The sequence below is a fragment of the Chelonia mydas genome, chromosome 2 (genome assembly GCF_015237465.2).
Source record: "Chelonia mydas isolate rCheMyd1 chromosome 2, rCheMyd1.pri.v2, whole genome shotgun sequence".
NCBI classification, from domain to species: domain Eukaryota; kingdom Metazoa; phylum Chordata; order Testudines; family Cheloniidae; genus Chelonia; species Chelonia mydas.
This window is the reverse complement of record NC_057850.1, coordinates 87,712,633-87,730,173: the sequence shown is the minus strand read 5'-3', so window position 1 is coordinate 87,730,173 and position 17,541 is coordinate 87,712,633. Positions and strand designations below refer to the sequence as shown.

Below are 17,541 nucleotides of genomic sequence, written 5' to 3'. Positions count from 1 at the left end.
AAGAATCTCTCATGTGGTGTGTTTAACTTAATTCAGGAGTGATGGAGTGAAATGTGACCTTAACAATATCTGATTATGAAAAAATCTTAATTTTATGAAATCTTTTTATATATAATTTTTATTTCAGAAGGTACATGTGTTATCTTTGTTTTTTATGCTGCTTACATCAATTCCATGCCCTGAAAACAGAGAGAGCACTGAGAGTACATAGTCATTTAGATAGAACAATTCCCATTCTGCCAATACACAGAACAAAAAGACAGTCCCCATTCCAAAGAGTTTATAATGTAAATATAAGATAAGAGTAAGACACAACATATGGAGACAGACAGACAGGGAAATATAAGGAAATAACTAGACAGTATTGGTCAGTGTGACTTTTAGTTAATACTGGTTTCAGAGTAACAGCCGTGTTAGTCTGTATTCACAAAAAGAAAAGGAGTACTTGTGGCACCTTAGAGACTAACCAATTTATTTGAGCATGAGCTTTCGTGAGCTACCCGATGAAGTGAGCTGTAGCTCACGAAAGCTCATGCTCAGATAAATTGGTTAGTCTCTAAGGTGCCACAAGTACTCCTTTTCTTTTTAGTTAATACTGTGTTTTGAGGACCTTGTCTGAGCTAAATTTGGAAAATATCTCACAAGTGTATTTAAAAGTGACCTTGGTTTCATAAAACAAAAACGAATGAATCTTAAGAGGAAAAACATACCAAAATCATTGTCTTAAGGAAGCAAAATGGAAAATTAAAAATTGAATAATTATTGATTGACCAAAGATTCAAACGTTGCATTACGGTCTGAATTATTCAAATGTTCAGGGTCTTCAGATCCAGGGTTTTGATTTAGCCCATTATGGTGACAAACCAGCCAGACATTTGGATCTGTTTCTTTTCCAAAGTTTGAGGGTAATCAGAACTGGGTGTTTTTTTTCAGAGTCACTACTAGGTATTTTGCAAAATTGCTTGAGATTGCAACTTTTGTCTGTATTTCCCAAAGTCCATGACCAGCAGCATCTGAAAGGGAAGATACCTCATGCACCGTGCTTTTTGGAAAGAGATTGTTAAATTTGTGAATAATTTTGTTGCCTTTGCCTACTCTGGGTATATAGTGACATCATGGGAGCAGACGGTGGCAGAAAGATTAAAGTAGAAAATTCCCCTAAAGCTAGAGAAACAAATTGACAAAGAAATACAAATATTGGGAGTCTGCACGTTGCTGTGCTGGCTGCAGCGAGGCTGATGCATTTATGGAATGTATCACTGAGTGTCGGCGTTTGTGGGGATTTTGAAGGATTCATAATTTTTTGCACATTGGCCCCATTTGTATTAATTTTAATTGATATTTTGGATTTATGCTTTGGATGAGTGTGTTGAACCAGGAAACCTAAATAAATAAATACACCAGTTCTTCAACACTGCACTGGCTTGCAGATTACCATGTTTTAGGAAGCACACTGGACTGGGTCTTTAATTGGTTTAAATTGTTGCATCTCACCCTGCAAATAAAAGCATCTGAAAAAGTGGTAAGTCCAGCACAGTGCCACAAAGTGAACAGTCTGGGGGTTTATTGTACCAGCAAGTGAAGCAAATTCCATAGCTGAGGAACTTCTAACAGGAATCCCTGCCACCCGTCTCCAGACATAACATTAAGGGTGCATGGGTTGATGACCCCAGCTACAAAGTGCCTTTGGAGATCGGAAGCCTTTTAGATTACTAGGTTCCAAGCCATAGAGGGCTTTATAAATCAAAAACTCAACACCTTGAACTGCACTCAGAAGCAAATAGTATGCCCTGCAGCTTTGCCTATTTAGGGCAGGTAGTCATATACATAGAACAGTTCCCATGTACTCTCAGTGCTCTCTCTGTTTTTAGGGCATAGAGTTACATGATGGTAAGCAGTGTAAAAAACAAAGATAACACATCTACCCTCTGAAATAAAATGTAAATATAAAAATATTTGATAAAATCAAGATATTTTCATTATCAGATGTTAAGGTCACACTTCACACCGTCACTCCTGAATTAAGTTAAACACATCACATGAGAGATTCTTAGGGTGGTTAAGCACCAAATTCTGATACCCTTCCTCATGCTGAGTAGTGTTTTATTCCACGGGCAGTAAATCTGTAAAATAAAATCAGCGAGACTGCTCACAAAGTAAGATATAATTCAGTGCATGAAAGGGTATTGATATCCAACTGTAAGGGATTAAGGATAGTAAGGATCAATGAAAATATGGAAATCCTGATTCATAATAGTGCATCCAACTTTCAGAAAAACAGACCTGCACCAGAACAAAAAAAATGTACAGTATTGTGAAGCGCTGGAAAGGGGATGGGAGGCACACAATTATTTGTAAGTAAAGCTGTCCCAGTAATAAGCATAGAGTGTGGTTTTAATGAGCAGTGAGTCATGAAGTAGAAAGGTTTGCCAGATACCAGGCTGCAGTCCAACTCATTACCACCCCTAAATGGTTGCACACTTGGAGCAAATGTGTCTGCAGGCCTTTTTTATTAGGACTCAGAAAATCTAAAGCAGGTGAATTTAGCTGGAGAAGGGCCCAGACTGCAAACTCAGAGAAGCACAATGCCAGTCAAAAAGTATAAAAGATGAGGGGGGCAGGGAGAGAAAAGAAAAGAGAAAAGTTAACTTCCCAGCTGTGTCTGAAAGTAAACAGTCACTGAAGCAGATGGTGATTTTATGTGCCAACGTGCAGAGACAGTATATACAGTTTAATAGGTATTAGAAAAAAAAAGTTGTTTTTCTTGAGACTGTGGATGACTATGCCAGTCAGCTTAGGTTTGTGGAAAATAGATCCTGTCAAACTAACTTGATACCTGTTTTGGATGAGATGACGAGTTTGGCTGATAACTGTAATAGTGTTGATACATAGACTTCTGTAAATCATTTGGCTTAGTATCATATGGCATTTTGATTACAAAATCTAGAACAATACAAAATTAACATGGTACACAGTAAAGGACTAAAAGCTAGCTAACTGACAGGTTTCAAAATGTAATTGTAAATGGGGAATCATCATTAAGTACATGTGTTTCTAGAGGATCCCACAGGGATCAGTTCATGGCCTTATATTTAATATTTTTGTCAACATCTGGAAGAAAACATAAAATGGTTGCTGATAAAGTATGCAGATGACACAAAGATTTGGGGAGCGGTAATAATGAAGAGGACCGGTCACTGACTGGTAAACTGGGTGGAAACAAACGATATATGTCTTAATGCAGTCAAATATAAAGTCTTACATCTAAGAACAAAGAATAAAGGCCATACTTACAGCCCTGGGAAAAGGTGACTCTGAAAAAAGACTTGGAGGTCATGGTTGATAATCAGCTGAACATGGGCTCCCAGTGCACCACCCCAATCAAAAGGACTAATGCAATCTTTGGATGTATAAACAGAGGACTCTTGAGTAGGAGTAGGGAGGTTATAATACTGCTGTATGTGGCACTGGTGTGACCGCTATTGAACTACTGTGTCCAGTTCTAGTGCCCACAGTTCAAGAAGGATGTTGATAAATTGGAGAGGGTTCAGAGAAGAGCCACAAAAATGATTAAAGAATTGGAAAACATACCTTATAGTGATAGACTCAAGTAGGTCAACATAAGAATGGCCATACTGGGTCAGACCAATGGGCCAGCTAGCCCAGTATCTTGTCTTCTAATAGTGGCCAGTGCCAGATGCTTCAGAAGGAATGAACAGAACAGGGCAATTTGAGTGCAGTATTCAATCTATTTGGCTTAATAAAGAGAAGGTTAAGGGGTGACTTGATTACAGTCTGTAAGTACCGACATGGGAAACAAAAATTTGATAATGGGCTCTTTAGCCTAGAAAACAAAGGTATAAAAAGGTCCAGTGCCTGGAAGTAGAAGCTAGACAAATTCTGACTGGAAATAAAAAGCAGTTTTTTAACAGTGAGGGTAATTAATCGTTGGAACAATTTACCAAGGGTTGTGGTGGATTCTCCATCACTGGCAATTTTAAAATAAAGATTGGATGCTTTTCTAAAGGATATGCTCTAGTTCAAACAAGAATTAATTCAAATAAGACCTGTGTTTATACAGGAGGTCAGACTAGATGAACACTTTGGTGCCTTCTGGCATTATAATCGCTGAATCTATGGATTGTCTAGTATTGTAAGTGACTAAAAAAATCCCTGGAAGACTGCATAACTTAAACTTTACCAGATGGGGTGATCTTAATTGGAATGTACATTTTTAGTTTTGCTCTCACTGTACTTATCACCTTCCCCCTCAAACTTTATTCTTGTCCATGATACTTAAAATCCTAAAAACCCCTGGTCTGTGCTTTAGGTCAAAGTATCTGAGCCAGGTTTAGGCTCAGACTGTCCCTGACTCTCAATTTGGAATCTCAAAAATGTTTGATGAAAAGGTTCTTACATAAAGAAGAGTTTAGAAAATGAAAGTCAGCAAGGAAGGATAGTCTTGTGTTCATGGCACTGTAATGGATTCAGGAGATCTGGGTCAATTCCCGGGTATGCCACAAATCTCTTTTGTGGCCTCAGGTCAGTCTCGTAACTTCTCTATACCTCAGTTCTCCATCAGTAAAATGAGGATAATAAAGCTTCCTTTCTCCCACCCTTTGCCTGTCTCATACACTTGAATTGTAAGCTATTTAAGGCAAGGACTGTGTTTTACCATGTGTCTGTCCAGCACCTAGCACAATGGAGAATCAGTTTTCGTTGGTCCCTCTATGAATGGTAATCCAAGGCAAATGGTATGAAATATACTGAGGTCTAAAACTGTCCCATGCCTCACCTAAGGCATCCAAAACCTTTAAAACTACATTGGAACATAGGGGTTGCCATACAGGATCAGACCCAAGGTCCTTCTATTCCAGTATCTTGTCTCTGACAGTGGCCCGGACTAGATGTTTTAGAGGAATGTGTAAGGACATGCAGATATGGAATAACCTGCCCCCATATTAAGTCATATTCTGATTTCTAATAGTTAGAGACTGGCTGAAGTCCTGAAGCATGAGCTTTAATATCCCGTCCAAATTTTATAATTAATTCTGACAACTGTATATTCTTGATATCAGTATAATTATCCAATCCCTTTTAAAATTTTAAATTCTTACCCTCAGTGACTTCTTATGGCAATAAGTTCCACAGTTTAATCGTGCTTAAAAGTATTTCCTTTTTTAAATTTTTTAATTTCATTGACTGTTCCTTTATTCTTGTGATATGAGACAGGAAGCATAGAAGTTTTCAATTTACCATCCCTCAACTAATAATTCTTTTATATTATTTTATCAAGTCCCCGCTTCTTTGTCTCCTAAGATAAACAATCCCTCTCTTCCCTTTCTAGGCCCTTGATCATTGTTGTTGCATATCTCTGAATCCCCTCTAGCTCTGTAATATCCTTTTGAGTTGGGGTGACCAGTACTGCACACAATAATACAGTTGAGGCCACACTGATTTATATAAAGGCATTATTCACCATCCTATTCCTTAGGTATCCTAACATAGTTTTACCTTTCTTAACTGCAGCTGCACAATGAAGTTTTCATTAACACGTGTACTGTAATATCCAGGTCCCTTTCTAGAGCTGATACAATTCATTTAGAACTCTGTAGGGTGAATGAGTAGTTTAAAAATTTCCCTCCAATGTGCATTAGAACTTGTGGTTCTTGCATTTGTCAACGTTGAATTTTGTCACTATGTTGTCCATTCACCTTGCTTGATTAGCTGTGTAGGAAGTTCCTCAGTCCTCTGTTGTCATGAATAACCTAAATAATTTTGTCTTCAAATTTTGCTACCTCACTGCTCACCCACACCTTCACCCCCACCACCTCAGAACATTAATAAATGTGCAGCAGGGAAACTTGAAACATGCCACTGTTTACCAGAAAATAAAGAGACTAAAATGCTGACCTTTTTAGGTATTGCAAGTGAAGTCTTAGCCCGCAGGCAGTTAAGTCTGCCAGTTTCTCTCTCATTAACAAATGGTGTTTCAGCCTCTCAGGTCAACCTGCCTAATTCCATATATGTGATTTCCTCCTCTTTTGCTTTGGCTTATAGTCCTCACAGTCTTTGAATTCAAGATGTAAGATTTTTATTACCATATTAGCCATGTAATCCTGTGTTGGATTCATATGAAATTTGCTTAGGTGTATCTTGGGAAGTGAAATCTCTGTCCATTCCCTGTGCAATAGCTATTGTGTGCAATATTTAATTATGTGCCTTCCCCCATCCCCCACTCTAGAACACCAATTTTCTTTTCCAATTTCTTGTGTATTTCAAAAATTCCTTTGATCCTATATAGATTTCAACCAATAATGCACAACTCATTTTTGCATACACTCTGGAGAGCATAGCTTTCTAAGTTAAGAGTTCTCCCCATAGGAGGCTGTTGATTGGCTTTGCCTACAGAGTTAGACCAAAACCATTATCTTTCTGTCACAGCCTTCAGGTTCCCCTAGTTTTCAGTAATTTCTCATGTGTTAAACATTACTATAATCACCGGTTCATATTCTCCTTTCACAGTGGTGTAACTCCATTGACTTCAGTGAAGTTACCCAGGATTTACACTAGTGTAAATGAGAGCAGAATAATGCTTCCTAGAATCACAAGTTCAGATCCTAGCAGGGTTGACTCAGTTCTTTCTGTTCTGAATGAACTGCAGTGATCTCATGAGGCTTTTAACTTACATAGGAGTTTGCACACTAGTCTGTGGCTTAAAGTTTTGTCTATATTGTGGTTTAAATCAAACTGAGGAACAGTATTTCCAGTATTGTAAAGAGGGTTTCTAGCACAGTTTAACTTTTAAAATCTCTTCTTCATTATCAGTGTTAGGACTCCGTTTTAAAACAGGGTATGAGTATGAGCTGATCCTGTCCACAGAGACCAGTTGAATTGTGTTATAAACAAATTAAAAATTCAATTTTCCCAGTGTATGTAGTATACTGTGTGCTGATCAATTGTTACTCTCCTTCCAAAAAATGGGTGCATTTCTGAGGTGCTATATTTATGTTCTTAAAGTGTCGAGGACCTTTTTGGAAGAAAGGAGTTGAGTATTTGAAAGATGATGATAATTGCTTATGAATGAATGAATCTTGTCTCACATTTATATTTTTGTGTATTACCATAATGTTTTAAACTTGTTTTCATCAGCACGGTTGTCTTATTCCTGTTATAACTGATTTTCAGGCTATATAGTAGAATCGTAAACCCTTTGCGAGAGCTAATCAATCTACATTTTATCACTACTCTGAGATCAGTATTCAATGCATCACATAACTTATTGCAGGTAAAATGTTTACCACTCTACAGTGTCAACAAGGAGTATTTTGATATAAAGAAATGTACAAATTCAATAGAATCCTCTTTAAAATTGCAAGTCCAGTCTTGCAAACTCTCTTCCACATGAGTAGCCCCATATATCTCAATGGCATTATTTGTATGAGAAATGATTCATTACCCCGAGTAGGGGTTTGCAGGGCGTGCCGTCAGCAAATGGTTTTACTTTTTCCCTCCTAGAGTGAAATCCTGGACCATTTAAATTCAGTGGTGGTTTTTCAGTTAATTTCAATAGGGCCAAGATTTCATCACTAATTTCCTTGTAAATATTGAGGATTAGATTGTGTCTGTTAGATGTAGGTCTGTTCTGGGGTCGTTGTGCTTGGGCCTCCCTCCAAGGGAGCTTTAAGGAAGACATTGTGCAACAAGGAGCCTGCCAGCAGCTCTGTCCTTTGATATGCTCTGTGGCAGGCCAGTTCAATAGGCAGTTGTGTCCAGTGGGAAATGCCATTCTCTGTCTTCCCTACCTCATTTTGGAAGAGAGAGCAAGCCACAGTTTCTTCTGAGCAGTTATTCAATTATATTTCAATATAGGTGGCTAAATACTGGATATAAAATACCATCTGATGTTACTGTCAAAAATCACCAAATAGAACAGCAGGAGAATTAAAAATACTTGGAAAGCTCACTACAAAAATCCCGCACATAAACCACAATATTAAGAAAAATATTCATATTGATTAACAAGAAGGATATTCTTATGATTTGTTTGGTTTGTGTTTACCTTTCACAGAGTGTCTCCGTTTGTGTTGAAGAGGGGTGTAAAACTGATAAATGCCATAATTAATTCAGCATCAATAGGGGTACTGCATCCTACTGTCATCATGCATTGATTTGGGTTCTGGAATGAGCAAACATTAGAGTTGCTAGCATCAAGAGTGGAATCTGGGAGGGCTGTTCTTCCAGTCATAATCTGCAGCCCTCTTACTACATTTTTTAAACAGGAACCCCAGTCACTTTCTGATTAAGTAAAGGCCTGGTCTGTTGCCCACTAAAGTCATTCAGAGGTGCTTAGGGGCCATAAGTGTCTGTGACACTTCAATAGCTCCTCCAGCTTACATCATCAGAAGAAAGTTTGTCAGCAGAATATTGCATTGTCTTGCTTATTTTTTCTTTGGATATTTTTGGGTCATATCCTCATTTGAAAAATTCTGCATATACATTGAAATCCCTCTTCCTTCCAGTTCCCCCATTTTTAAAGTAAATGGTAGATAGCTTCTTAAAAAAAAATTTGCTTTGCGCATTGTAGACCTTTAGACTTATTACAAATGAGCTTAAAAATGTGACCTGCAAAATGTTATCACAAGTTACATCGAGAAATGAACAAAGAGGTTTGGGTAAAAAAAGAGAAAATTGAATCAAAATACCATAAGCTATTCTCATACTCCAGCTGAAACCAAGGTATTGGAAGCAGAGATCTTGTATGCAAACCTAGTGGTATAAGATTTCCATCCCAGTTTCCAGGCCAAACAGTTCAGATATAAGCATTATTTAAACAGAAACTTTTTGAAGTAATCCAGTTACTAGTTACAGTACCCACAATGATCTATATCAATTATACCTAACAATTGTATAGGGCTATTTTTAAGTAATCCTCACAACACCCCTGTGAGGTAAGTACAGAAGATAAATATTTTCCCTATTTTACAGGTAGAGAAATAGACACAAGAGATGACAGTGCAGTTGTAGTCTGAAAAATGTCACTATGAAAATGGCATTGTGAGGCTCTCCATGTGTTGCTCTTTTATTTTCAGATAAAATATGCTCATATACCTTTTCTGCAAATGGAACCAGAGATCTCAGAGTTAAGTTGGTTTAAAAAAACCCCAAATTTGTCAGGAATCATCATTGGCAATAAATGTTCTACAGGTCAAATAGTGCCTTCCACCACATTTATGCAACCCCCACTGACTCTGTGTTTTGCTCTCTGAGACACCTGGGGAAACCCATTATCTTCTATGAGTTTGCACAGGTGTAACTGATTGGAATTTAGTTAAGAATTCTGTTGATGATGAACAAAAAGGAATAGAATCCAGTTTGCTCTCTCTTAGCTGAGCATGCTGTAGAAAACTGACAGGACTTCAAAGTTGTGAGAATTTATTTCAGCCAGTAAACTCTCTGACTCACAGGGATCTGTTGAATAAGAAGGAACCATTTTTACATAGAAATTTTTCAGAGTATAATCACACTTCATGCAACTTGCCTCAGGTCACTCGTCAGGACAGCGTCAGGACCAGAATTAGAACTCAGAAATTCCTGTCATCTTAGTACACACTGTATCTCTCATTATGTTTTGCACTTCTGTACTGCATATAATCAAAACATTCTGAAACATGAATACATTCATCCAAACATCAAGTTTATAATAGTATGTCCTGCCATTACATTCCTGTTTGTCTATAAGCATCATACACCGCTTGATACACATACATTGATGTGTAGTCTTTGGTATTGCATTTAGAATAAAAATTGGTTCTGACATAGTTGCTCAAAACTCAAAACAAATTTTGAGGTTTGGATAAGTTCAGATAACTTTTTTTTCCCAAACTGATTTCTCATTTTCTCACTCCTTTGTGTTTCCTGGTTCCTGGGAGGAAATGTCAAAATACTGCAGAAGAGGCTATTTGTGCAGCCTTTATGATCTAACTTGAAGGAGGAAGCACCTGAACTCTCATGAGAGACTATTCTTGGGAGCTTTCCAGTGCCATTAAACAGATTCAAAAAGTCAAATAATGTAATATATTGGCAAACTTTGGAGGGTTTTTTTTCCCATTCTCAGCCACAGAACCTTTTGAGATCCACCTATGTCTTCTATAACATCTCTGGTTAGTAAAAATTGAAATGATAACAACCATGAGGTTTTTAAAGGTTTAGATTCCTTTCTAGTGTCCAAAAGTCAGTGAATGACTATTCTGTTTATTTACAGATGTAGTATCCTTAGTTGTAGGTACAATACGAAAAGGTTTTCTGGTGCAAGAAAGAATTTAAATTGAGACTAAGGCTGCCTGTTAGTAAATACATTTATGGGGCCTAGGATATCTCAGTGCATTAGTGTTTATACTGTACCAGATGAAACATGTAAAAGCTAGATTTTATTAAAGCAGTCCCCCAAAGTAGCTAATGGATATTCTGGCCCTAATCATGATAGTAGCTGCCACAGAGTCAAGACTGTTTCTCTGCCTGTGCTTTATCTCTGTTTGGCAGTTTTAAAAAGTGTTGTACAGTGAACACTCCTGGGACTTGCACAAAGTTGAAAAACTTAAACTACATTTAGTCTGTTTACAAAAAAGTCATGGGGCCCCATTCTACATAGAAAAGGCCACGGAAACACATTTTTATGACTTCAAAAATGTTATATACTAGTTGAATGGAGGGGTTTATGTGATTTAATCGGCAGCCACAGGGATTCTGTAGTTGCATAATAAGTAATTTATTATGGAAGTAAAAGTATTTTTCTAACTATGTTCTATGCAGCATTGGTTTGTAGTCTCAGGCTGACCCATGTGGGGTGAAGGCTTTGCAAAACAGTCTGCCTTGAATAATGCTGTTTTATGATGAGCATGTCCAGCATATGCATCAAAAACTGTTAGAACAACAGACAGGTTATCACCAGGTGAAAGTCAAAATCCTTAGTCCATTCACGTTGTGCCCAACCTATCCCAACCTCAGTGATTACTTCCATTTTTATTTGAGAAAGCAACAATAGAAGCTTCAGAGTTGTCATTATAAACAATCTGTTAGATGTTAATTGAGACTGGTAAGCAGGGACTGGTAAGTCCAGAAAGACTCTTCTTCCTAGTGGTTCTCCCCCCTCCACCCTGACAAACACCCCAACACCCAGACTAAAGGGGAGTAAGACAGAATGTGCATCAGATTGACTAGAACTATGGGGAGCTAAACTAGGGTGACCAGACTCTCAAAGTGGAAAAACCAGGATCCCTATTGTGTTGTAGGGAAACCAAAAGGCTATTTTTGGAAGGAGTTAAGAAGATATGCATAGGATGAGTTTAGCAGCTGAGATGGGTTGGAAGAGAGAAAAAGGGTTTCTGCTCCACCATTTGTGCAACAAAGCAACTTCCCTTCTTTTCCTTACTTGTCACCCTCGTTTTTTTCCTTTTATTTCTTTTTACCTCCCTTCTTTTCCCTTTTTTCCATCTTGTGTATTTCCTGCCGTTTGTTTAATACTATTTAAATTTTCATTTTATCCCCCCAAGACCAGTTTTTAAATTCATTTTTCTGTTCCCTTCAGGGTAAGGGTTTGAGGGGGGGGGCTGGGGGGGGGTTGGTTTTGTGTTTTTTCTCTGTCTTCAGTTTATATTTCCTGTTCTTGCACATATGTGAAGCGCTGACTCAGATATTAAGTCATCATTATTGTTTTAAAAGAGCTCTCTTTTCAGCTTTCAATGAAATTAGCTTGTGTATAACATCTTCCTATTTAATATAGACTCCTAGCAATTACATTTCTGTAATGATTTTTATATTCAAGGCATTTTACGCACATTCATCTATGCAGATCCATCTATGCCAAATTCTGCCTAGCAGAAGAAAGTGGCTGTCATTCTGGTCTCCTAGAAGAGTGCTGCTCTGCTCAGGTACCGATTTTGCCAGCATGGCCAGGGGATGTTATGATTCAGCTTGCAACTTCTTGGAAAATCTAGCCTGAGAACTAGCAAATATGTCCTTAATAAACTCCTGTGTGTGGTAGCTAAATACTATCAACATTTACAGATGGGGTAACTAAGGAAGATAAATTAAGAACATTCTTTAAAAACATAAATTAAGTCCACCAAGGGAGTCACTCTCCAGGCTGGGATTAGACATTGGGAGTTCTTAGCCCAAAGGTCTGTGCTCCAATTACTGGACATGCCAATCTCTAGTAGAAAGCATAATTTGTATATATACAAACAAAATCTGTTTTCAAAGTTTCCATTTGAGCTCATTGTTTTAATCCACATTGTCATTTATATCGAACATCTGCCAGTCTCCTTTATAATAGCAGTTACTTTGAAATTATCTTTTTATTTTTGTTGTAAACAGTATCTCCATAGATACAAATAAATAAATGGAAGAGCTGAAGATGTCTTCCTTTATATAGGTCCGTGCACACTAAAAGCTCAATCCCACATCCCTGAATATCCAGAACTTCCACTGATTTCATTTGCTTTTTGCATGCACATAAGAGTTAGCTGTTTAATGATCATGTTAAACAAGAAACGTAGTTAGAGCTACAGTTGGCTTGGAAACACAGGACTGGACCCAACGGGGCTAAATAAGGAGTTCTTCTAGTAATTGTAGTACATAGGAAGGTGTCATTGCACTCTTTTTCCTGTGTTTTTCCCATTGATAGAGTGATAGGAAGAATATTATGCAGCATTTAGCTGAACTGCAGCATTGTTTTGTGGTTAATTATTTAAGTAAAGTAGCATCAACTAGAGAGCTCTCTAGACATGAGCTCTAGCAAGGGCAGCAGACAATAGTAATTCCTCTCCATGCTAGCCCCCCTCCCCCCTTCCGGAAGTGTTTACTGGGTGTGCACATTGCAACCTCCTAATGATTGTCTTGCTTCTAGAGCTATTAACCTTGTTTGTTGAAAGCCATGAAAATGAACTGTGAAGATGACAAAGTGGTTGTGACGCCAGCGCACTCCACTTATAATGGACGTAATTAGTGAAACAGCCGGATGTGTCTGAGAGAGAGGAGGATTTCCCAGACCAGCTCTACGGCATTTAATACATATTTCATTGTCTGCAAAATAGAAACTCTAGATGGAACAAGCTTTTTCTGGGCAGTCACAGACAATATTAATGGGAAGAGAAAGTTGGCACAAAGTTTAAAGGTGAAATGGAACAAGAGGGAGTTTCTTTTCCTCGGGGAATCCACCTAACAAAATTGTAATGAAGTATTCTGTACAGTTAAATACTCAGAAGGATAACAGTTCTGCAATTGCCACTGGAAGCCTCCCAATCAATGCTGTCTAATTTGTCATTTCCAATGGCTGCAATAAATACGTTGTTCTCTTGAAAAGTCATTACAGATATAATACTCACACGTGCCCATAGCTATCAAAAAGAAAGTAATTGGGTCAGATGCTCAGCTGGTTTAATTTTGAGTCACTCCAGTGAAACAAATGGAACTATGCCAAGTTACACAAGGTGAAGATCTGGCCCATTTATTGTTAGATTTTTTTTAAATGTCCTTTATGTTGTGTCTGGAATAATATATTTTCCTTCAATTGTATTCATGGCTGGCCTCCTGGTGATGCAGATGCCCCCGCGTCCTGTATCAGGCTAGCTAGGGTGATTAAGACTCCCTTCACTCAATGATGCGTATCTTTGTGTTCTTCAGAAAGTTTAATATCTTTCCCTGGACCAGGGCACCATCAAGTCCTAACAAATTACTTACCTATTGGGTGTGTCTTTTCTGGTTTTCTTCTTCTTCTTCTTTCTCTTTTTTTCGTTATTTAATTCCCCTTTCCCTCCCATTTTCATTGTTTAATTGCTACTTAACATTTTTCAAATTTGTCTTTCTGTCCCTTGTATTATTTGTTTCTTCACCATCTTTCTTTCTCACATTCTCTCCCTCTCTCTCATCCTTCCAGGCTTCCATCTTTCTTTGAGTTTGAGTGGTACATCTCTTTCCCTCCCAGTCTTTTCATCCATCCATCCATCCTGAGCTATCACCTTCCTCACAGCTCTTTCATTCTATTCCCCTGTCCCAAACACATGCACACTTCGCTTTCTTCTCTCGTTCCCTGTTGCTGGGATTCTCTCCATCTCTTTCTCTTCCCTGTCGGTGGGAATTGTTACCTGAATACCAGTCCCACATGGTGGGCCTCCTCAGTAAACCCATTTGTACTGGATAAATTGATAGTGTAACGTTACAGAAACAAAATAGAATGGGGATGTGGGGACCAACTGGGACACTCTTTTGGTGAATTTGACTCAGTCAGGTTTGAGTAACATAGTGCAATCAGTGGATATATTGAAGAAACAAGAAAGCTTGTTTATTGTAATGTTTCTATCCGTGATCTCTTTTTGCATTTATACTAATAGCACACTGGTATTAATCTCTTTTAGAGAGTCACATTTATAGCCACATCCATACTAGAATTACATATATAGAATTCTCTTTCTCTTTCTCTATGAAAACTAGCCTTGATAGTAGCACTATTTGGTATAATGAAGCAAATCTAGGTTTGGAAGAAGGCCTAGATTTTTTGATTTCTGAGTCCAGGCATGCTACTGATAGTTGTCATGGCTGTTCGTTGTGCCAGTGCCTCTTGCTAACTAATCCATGGAAAGATCAAGGAAAAGGCAGCTAACACACCCTTCCATCCAATTGATAACCCCCTTCCATCTGGGTTCGTAAGAAGGGGGGAGGAAAGAACCTGCAATAGGGAATGGTAATGATCCCAAGAAGGAGGTTACCCTGAGGAACATCATCTGGTAGGGAGTCACCTTTGGTCTGGACCTGGACCAAAATCTAATCAACAAACCTGGCAGAATGTTGAGTGGTCATAATTTTGAATAGAGACATGTAGAACTGGAATTACCTGCTAGCTGCCAGAGGAACCAGCTGGATTGCATTTGCCAGGGAAAATCTCACTCTCAAATATTTTTCATCTCTTTCTTCTTCAGACAAGTCTAAGGTGGTAGCCTTAGATATCCAAATGGACTTCTAATATACCTTTCACAACTCTTTATTTGGATTCTTTTGTGATTATAGAGTCAGTCACTATAAAAAAGACTTGACAAATAACCTATATGACACAGGTCCCTTGTTTCATCTCACATTGTTTTCTCTCTCTTTCTAAGGCTGGAAGAGAAAAGTTAGAGCCAGATGATGCATTGATATGTGAGGATTTGGATGGTGGAGAAAATAGCGAAGAGGAATTTGAAGAAACCACAAAATTAAAACTACTGCGCAGAATTGCCTCACTGGCTTCCAAACTGAAAGAGTTTATTGGAAACATTATAACCACCGCTGGAAAAGTTGTTGTTACAATTTTACTTGGTTCAACAGGTTGGTGCTTTTGATAAATTCATCAAGAGTCCCTGAGATTATGCATTGTACAAATGAATTTTCAGCACTTTGGCACACTGGGGAATAAAAATGGAAATTTGGAAGGAAAATTAATTTCTGCTGATTTTTATTTAAATTAGCTTTTTGGCAGGCATGGAACTACACTGAGTTGCTTAATTTCATTTATTTATTTATTTTATTTTGGTGCTAGTACTAAGCGGTCCACTCATTGCATATATTAATTTTAAAGCTATTATTATGGCCAAACTGTGAAAGGCTGCATGTTGTAGGTAAGAAGTGGAATGTGCATTAATAGACTAGGTGCTGGCTCCTTCTACTAACGCACACTCACACTGACTCGCTCACACTCACACACGTCTCACATGTCACACATCTGCACATCACACAATATTAAACATACACAAACAAAACATTGCTATTCTTTATTTACTGGTTTGTTATACATTCTGTAATAAAAAATGTTCAAATTTGATTTTTTTTATGAAATTACAAAATTGGTTGATAAAGGTAACACTGGTGACATAATAGACTTCTGTAGGGCATTCAACATACTCCTGCATGACATTCTGATTAATAAATAGAACTATATAAAATTAGTGTAATCCATATTAAATGGATTAAAAACTGATTAACTGATGGATCAGGAAAAGTAATTGTAAATGAGGAAACATCATCCTAGAGCGATGTTTCTAGTGGGGTCCTGCAAGAGTCTGTACTCCCAATGCTATTCAATGTCTTTATCAAAGAATAAAACAGAATAAAGTATAAAATTTCTGGTGAAATTTGAGCAGATTGTCAAAAACAGTGGGGAAGTGGTAAATAGTGATGGGGACAGGTTAGTTACGCAGACCAATCTGGATCACTTGGTAAAGTGGGCTCATTTGGATAACATGCATTTTAATGGAGCCAAATCTAGGAACATAGAATGTAGGTCACACCTAAAAGATGGGAGACTATATCTTGGAATGCAATGACATGGAAAAGGACTTCAGATTCATGGTAGATAACCAAATGAACGTGAGTTTCCAATGCGATGCTTTAGCTAAGAGGGCAAATGCATTCTAGGGATATATAAGCAAAGAATATAAAGGAGGAGTTCAGAGGTGATATTCCTTCGGTATTTGGAATTAGTGAGAACATCGGTGTAGCACTGTTTCCTGTTCTTGTGTCTGCACTTCAAAAAGGATGTTGAAAAATCAAAGAGGACTCAGAAAAGAGCTATAAGAATGATTTGAGGTCTGGAAAAGATGTCTTATAGTGCGAGATTTAATAAGCTCAATCTGTTTAGTTGGGGGAGGGAGGTTAAAAGGTGAATTGATCACAGTCTGAAAGTACCTGCCAAGGGAAAAGTTTTTTTCTGATAGTAGACATTTTTTTAATCTAGCAGAAAAAGGCATAATGATTGCAAACTAAAACTAGACAACGTCAGGCTAGAAAAAAGTGAAATTTTTTAACAGCAAGAGTAATGAGCAATTGGAAGTGAGCTGTAGCTCACGAAAGCTTATGCTCAAATAAATTTGTTAGTCTCTAAGGTGCCACAAGTCCTCCTTTTCTTTTTGCGGATATAGACTAACACGGCTGCTACTCTCAAAATTTACCTATGAATGTGGTAGATTCTCCATCACTGAAGACTTTAAATCAAGACTGGATATCTATTTAAAAGAAAGAACAGTGTTATAGGCTTGATGCAGATTGGATGAGTTTCTGTGGCCTCTGTTTTGCATGAGGTCAGACTAGATGATCATAAGGGAACCTTCTGACCTTTAAATATATGAATCATGAAAATGGTACATACTCACAGATTATATACTGGAGGAGAGACAATAGCTTGGCCTAAAGTACCGCGTACAAGCCTGTGATTATGCTAATACAACACAGACCAATTTACTGTTAGTGGAAGGTTCTTTTAGCACAGATATATAAAGCTAACTTAGTATGTACAATACTGTGTGTCCTACACCTCAGCAGTGAAGGGCTGCAGGCACCCCAGGTTTATGCTAGCTTCTGCTAACATAACCCAGGATGAAAGACCCTGGTCAGCTGAAGCACAACAGGAAGTGGGGATTTTCATCAGTGTAAAGAGTTCACAACCCTACTCAGCTTGGGAGCTGAAAGGGAGACATCATCACCCAAGAGTGAGTGGAGCTGGCCAGGAGAGCA

At 38.0% G+C, this 17,541-nt stretch overlaps 1 protein-coding gene across 1 annotated transcript in view; it reads left to right on the top strand.

Annotated features, from left to right (window-relative positions):
- The window catches only part of PIEZO2 (piezo type mechanosensitive ion channel component 2), a 432,480-nt gene that overhangs the window by 252,004 nt on the left and 162,935 nt on the right, over positions 1–17,541 (top strand). The window contains exon 6 of the mRNA XM_037892875.2: positions 15,153–15,360. Within this exon, the coding sequence (XP_037748803.1) occupies positions 15,153–15,360 (208 nt within the window). The remainder of the gene's footprint in view (positions 1–15,152; positions 15,361–17,541) is intronic.